The sequence below is a fragment of the Drosophila obscura genome, unplaced genomic scaffold, assembly GCF_018151105.1.
Source record: "Drosophila obscura isolate BZ-5 IFL unplaced genomic scaffold, ASM1815110v1 contig_73, whole genome shotgun sequence".
NCBI classification, from domain to species: domain Eukaryota; kingdom Metazoa; phylum Arthropoda; class Insecta; order Diptera; family Drosophilidae; genus Drosophila; species Drosophila obscura.
This window is the reverse complement of record NW_024542865.1, coordinates 1,003,549-1,009,879: the sequence shown is the minus strand read 5'-3', so window position 1 is coordinate 1,009,879 and position 6,331 is coordinate 1,003,549. Positions and strand designations below refer to the sequence as shown.

The 6,331-nt window shown below is 45.6% G+C and overlaps 1 protein-coding gene across 1 annotated transcript; it reads right to left on the bottom strand.

Moving 5' to 3' along the window:
* Window positions 1-4,172: 4,172 nt before the first annotated feature.
* LOC111064962 (protein ILRUN) lies at window positions 4,173-5,885 on the bottom strand. Its single transcript, XM_022352876.2, has 4 exons — window positions 5,708-5,885; window positions 4,850-5,503; window positions 4,483-4,778; window positions 4,173-4,342 (listed from the first exon to the last, which is right to left on the bottom strand). Exons 2-4 carry the CDS (start codon window positions 5,326-5,328, stop codon window positions 4,203-4,205), a joined length of 915 nt encoding a protein of 304 aa, XP_022208568.1. The 5' UTR covers window positions 5,329-5,503; window positions 5,708-5,885; the 3' UTR covers window positions 4,173-4,202.
* Window positions 5,886-6,331: the final 446 nt, after the last annotated feature.

Sequence of the window (6,331 nt, the reverse complement as noted above, 5' to 3'; positions counted from 1 at the left end):
TTGATCCTAGAGTGCCTTTTTTTTTGTTCACCCATCCAGGGTCCAGGGTGTTCCGAGGGCTTCGATGATTTTTTTGCAGCTTAACTCTTTCTATTTTATTTGTTTTATTTGCTTCGTTGTATTGCTTAATCGAATAAATCTCTATGAACCGCCTACAGACACCACAGACAGCTAACCCAACCTACATACATACATATATAAATAAATGCTCCAAAATATATAGATTCCAAAAATCATTCGAGCATCAGATTTCAGTGTTAAATATCTATAGGAAAAGCAGCTCTACCAAGCAAATTCCCCATCGCAAACGGGGAGTGATCTTAAACAAAGCAAAAATATTATACTTTGTGTGCTCCTGCGGGGTTGCTTCTCAGCTTTTAAGGCATGTCCCCGAGGAAGGCGACAATGTTTTCATCTTTATTTGAGCTTCCAATTGACACGCCCACCCATCGCCCAGCGCCCAGCGCCCACCACCCCAAAAGCGAAATGATAAAATCAGGCAAAGGAGAGAAAAAACAAATGAAACGAAACGAAACGAAATGAAATAAAATAAGGGAGAGAGAGTGAGAGAAAAGCTTGAAGCGGCAGGGCAGAGACGAAGCGTTAGATACACTCTGGCAGGTACAGTAGTTACAATGGTGGCTACATGTACATATCTACATATTTATATAGGTACTACATATTTACATACCTACGAGTATTAAATTTATTGTGCTATTGTTTGGTTGGATTTTCTTGTAAAAATGTGCACAGAACTTCATTTAAATGCCGATTATGTGTGGCCGATGCTGATGCGGATTATGCATAGCTATGTAAACACCATTAACACATATGTACAGACTGATTTCTTCTTGCGTTGCATATGTCTGGTGTAAGTCATGGAGCTCGCTGCAAGTGTATAATGAAATGAAATGAACAAACAAATTGGCGTCGTTGGCGCCCTGTTCATGTAACAACTTGACATCAGCACGTGCCTCACCCGCACCCGCACCCGCACCCCCCGTACTCCATCCCTTTCCTACCTCTGTGTGTGTGTGTGGTGTAAAAGACTGTTGACAATTGGCAATGGCTGCTTGTAATTCCCAATCTATGAATATCAAATAGGCTTGGTGCCCATCCAGGACCAGGACCAGGACCAGGATCCCCATTCACCGCGCTGCTGATGGCGATGGAAGTGGGCAGGGGGGGGGGGCCTAGGGGATGGGTTAGAGTTATTTGGCAATCAAATCATAATCTGAATTTTAGAACAACAACAGCAAACGGATGCTGGCTGCTGTATGCTGGCTGCTGGATGAAGATGAGGCAGCGGCACGCCCAGTCCCACAGTGGGTGAGAGAGAGAGAGAGAGAGAGAGAAAATGCAATTTTACAATGTTACATGAAACGAGAAAACGCTCTCCATTTGTTCAGCCAGAAGTGCGAGCGAGACGCAGCATATGGGAGTGGGAGTGCGAGTGGGAGTGCGAGTGGTATGGGGATGTGTGTGCGAGGGAGACAGAGACAGATGCAGCATAGGACTTGTGCTTTGACGCCTTTTTGATTTGATTGTCCGTGACATGACAGTGGAGAGAGAGGAGAGTGGTGAGAGAGGAGAGTGTAGAGAGTGTAGAGGGGTATCCCCCCGCAACTTCTCTTCCCCGCTCTTGCTGCTCATCAGATTCCGTTGCATGTGCGCCATTTGTAATTCAAGTCAAAAGGCAGTCCTCGACGGATTATAATTTTCTTTTCCGTTTCAATGCATTTCATTTCATTTCCGTCCCAACGCACGAGCGACCCTTGATCCCCTACCCCACCCACCCCACCTCTGCATCATACATACATGAGTGCCTATTCATGTACAGTTGCGCACAAAAGTATAGTGTTCGAGTTCAGTAGCAGGAACTCGCATAGAAATAATAAAGAACTAAGGAGCATAAAAATAGCACGTGGCAGAGAGTCGTATCTGTATTTCAGGGCAGCCATAGACAAGCACCCTGTAAGCCATTAAGTTCTCGGTGGATGTTGTCCAAGGACCCCACCCAGCCAGCCCTGGCCAATTTCTCAGTCAATTGTCTTCGCTTAAGCTAGTCCCAGCGTTCATTTTAACCACAAAAATGGACTTCGTATGCCATTTTTGTAGTGCCATTGAACAAAAATCTGGCCGTTTATTTACTCATTCAAACCCCCTGATACACCCGATGATGACACCTGATGAGATGGGCGGAGCTGCCATGGCCATGCAGGATGTGTTCTTATGTACCCAAAGCCTTGCAGCTGAAACATAAGCCGCATCTTTCTCAATGTATACCCATATACACTTATTTCACCGTTAAAGTGCAGCGGAGACTTACACCTCTACATTATGGGTACAATGTCGAAGCCGTTGACGGTTTTATCAACTCGATAATGGCCACGTTGCACTAGCGGATAAAAGATAGTCATTCTGGCATTAATTCCTCACCGACGAAAGCCTGTGCCAGGATCCAGAGCCAATGTCAGCACAGACCCAACTGAAGACTGTCCAAGTCCGAAGCTCTTGGACCACATAAATCAGCTCCAAATTGATCTATTAAATTCGCTTACGAGTTCTATTTGGTTGGCACAAATTCGCCAAATATTCCTAGTCACATATGCACTGCTAATATGTTGGCCCACACTGTACGAATGCAGGTGTGTGTGTGTGTGTGTGAGTGTGTCTTTTTTGTTTCTTCTGCATTACCATTTTCATGCAACGGATTCTGGCAGGTGGCAGGCAGCAAGTTGCAAATGGCAAGCATAAATAGTGCCGCTCGTAATCGGATTGCATTATTTGATGAATATATCAAAGCAAAGCATAATATGCTTTTCATGATTGAGGACACTTGTCTAAAATGGCAAAAAATTCGGAATTCAATTTAAATAAGATAAAATATGAATTTCCATATGCTTGGCGGCAACTTTTCAAATTCAAATCGGCTTCGCTGTGAATGTTTTTGGTTCTGCCAGTGCTGCCCTATCACGCAATAAAGAAAACTGAAAGAGCTGCCACCATGGCAAAAAAATAGCAGCTAAAGTGCTGCCACCTTTTCAGAGTAAATTCAAATTTATTTAAATTTGGAAATAAATTAATTTTTAGTTTAATTTATATAAAATGTGATGGACTTTCTGCGTACACCAACCAAAATGAAATCAGAACCACTCTTTTTTTTTTCTTTCCTCTTGTATTTCTTAGGCTTATTAAAACACTTAAACACTTACATGTCTAATTTTGTTACAGTGTACGGGTACAAATTCTCAACTGCGGGAAGAGCAAAAAAAAAAAAACAAATTCGAAAATAAAAATAATTCGACAAAAAAATAAAAGAATAATTATAAACAATTGCGCGGCATTACACACACACGCACACACACACACATTCTCCGCTTGGAACTTAGAACAAATTTAATTTCATTTTCATAAATTGCTCTTAGTTATATCCGGGGCATACGGATAGAGCCGAACCTCGAACCTCGCGTCGTCTGGCACCAAAATAGAAAAAAAAAAAAAAAATTACAATAAGAAAGGAGAAATGTAAACTACATCTGAACTCAACAACTTTGTTTATACATAAAAGTTTGAGGAGGAGTAGGAGGAGGAGGAGGCAGGTTCTTATGTGGTGTGGAGTGTGGGCGCCCGAGCGGGGGCAGGGGAAACTGGCTCTGCTAAACGGTTTCCATACAGCTAATGGCTGCGGCTACATAATCGCATATGTATTTAATGGTTGGATGGGTGGGTGTATGGGAGAGTGGGATGGGGAGGGGGGGAGGCTTACAAAAGTTATCTTGTGTGTGTACAAATCTACTGAGAACAATATTATGCTAGTCGAAAAGTATTGGCTTGGATATATGGTGGGTGTGTGTGTGTGGGGGGGGAAGGGGACAGGATGCAGACCTAAATCTTATAATAAAAGTCGCTCAATTTAAAACATCTGAAATGCAGTCCGCATGTGTGGGAACGGGGGGGATGTACCAGCTTTTCAATTTCGTGCATCCAGGAAATGGTTCTTCGTGTGTCAAAAGTTTGGCCGGAGGCAGGAGTCTCTCTCCAGTGTGCATCAGCCTTCCTCTGAGCCCGGGAAGTACTCTGCTCGCTCTAAATTATTTGTTTGTCGTTTCTGTTTTGTTTTGTTTTGTTTTTGTTGAAATTTCTTATGAAAATAATGCTGGTGCTGCTGCTGCTGCTGCTGCTGCTGCTGCTCCGTGTGTTCAGTGTGTGTGCGCCGTTATCACGATGTTGATTTGCGGATAGACCTCCGGCTTGGCCTCCGACGTGATCAGCTGCACCATGCGCTGCTGCAGTTCGTCCTGGCTGGCCTGTGTACCTGGCGGTATCATCCAAATGGCATCTATGGACAAAACGAAATAGTCAATTAGCAATTCTGTTTGGCATGGGGTGGGGGGTAATATGGGAGGGAAAGCAACAAGTCTCAACTGCCCGGGGTAATCGGGTTTTTTGGGGCTTTGCTGCCACATCGTCGTTGCTCACCGCCGAAATACCAGCCATTTGGTGTGCAGAGGCGCCACATGATCGGCGGCTGCGTGGGCATCAGATCAGCCAGTATATCACAAGTTTCACCCGGTCGCAGCGATGGTATATTGATGCGCTGCGTCTGAATGGGCGAGGTCAGATAGCAGTTGTTGGGCCACCGCTCGGTGCCATCGTTCTGCAGCTGGAACGCCTGCTGCTGGGCATTAACATGCTGCCCCTGGACGATCTTCATCGATGGCAGCGACTGCAGGCTGCAAAAGTCCAAATAGCAGCCGACGGCTGTTTGCAGGCTCCTGTTGGGTTGAATCAGAAGGAAAGATATCAGCAAGATGCCTGGACGCACAGCTGGAAGCAGACCCCTTACCAATTGCTCATCTCCAGGTAGAAGCGCGCCGACTCCCGGTTCATCTGGTTGTTCATGAGGCTCTGGAACTGACTAATCAGATCCTCATGGTCTGTGGTGCCCATGCAGCTGAACTGCTGCAGCAGCAGTGAGTCGATATCAAAGTCGTTCGTGGGCAGGCCCTTCGGCTGGTGCGGCACCGCTGTTGACGATGCCGGGAGTGAGGCTGGTGCTGACGAGGAGACGACAACGCTTCCCGCTGTCCCGGGCGGCGCCGGCAGCGGTATGGCGATGCTGTTCGTCTCCATCATGGGATTTGTGGTGGTGGTTGTGTTGGTGGTCAGGCCAAAGAGCGGCTCGCACTGCATCTGCTGTTGCTGTTGTTGTTGCTGCAGATTCAGCTGCAACTGCAGATGTTGCTGGTGCTGGTGCTGCTGGTGCTGGGTCTGGTCCTGGTTCTCTGTGGCATTCTGGGACTCGTAGTTCTCCTCCACATCCATTGCGACAGCGGCGACTGCAGCGGCGTCGGCGGCGTTCACTCGGCTGATTTCTGCTTGTTGTTCTTCTTCTTCTACCGCTGCGCCTGTGTGGGTGCGGGGTCTTGTTATTGCGGCGAGCTCTGCTCTGCTCCGAGTCTCGTGGGCTGGCGGGGCAGGTCTTTTGTTGCGGCGTACACTGCAGGAAATGTTGAAATGAAAATGCGTTTCAGCGCTTGCTTTGTTGTTGTTTCAGCAATGACATATGTATACACACATGCCAACACTGGAACACACACACACACACACGCACACCCAGGCACGCACACTCGCGCTTGCAGGAACGGCTCGGGTACAGGTACACCCACACACGGGCAGGCGAGTTCTGGTGGTAACGACCTACCTCTGGATGAGCAAGTGTCCTCCGGCGGATTGGTAACAGACGGACGTGACCTTAACGAAAAGGCTAAAATGCAGGTGCAGGCGATCTCCAGGGTTTAAAACAGTCACGAACCATACTAGATGGACCCGCTTATCGCACAAAACTACCGATATACAAAATGTAAAATACTCAAAAGAGGTTCTTGCTATGTAGCAAATGTGTAGTTACCGTGAAGTTACCATGTACAAAAATAGACATTTTTTTGCGCTTATTTTGACCTTCTCACCTTATTTTATTAACAATCCAATAATTGAGACTTCTTAGATTGTAGAAAATTGATTAGTGATTCGCACAAAATTATATGTTTCTTTGGTGACAGTCCAACTAGCTTGTACTATTAAATCGAATATCGAAATTGAGGAATATGATTCTCTACGGTATTTTTACGGTATATTTTGAAAATGAGAAAGCATATTTCAGTATATTCTAATGGTCGGTATATTTTATAGAAAACACAAAGTTATTTTTCAGTGTGACCCCGTAAACGACATGTTTTTATTTTCTATTTTGTAGCCGGCAATTGCAGATATTTTGAAAATGAGAAGGTATATTTTGGAATATTTATGAGGTTCACGCCACAGTGGA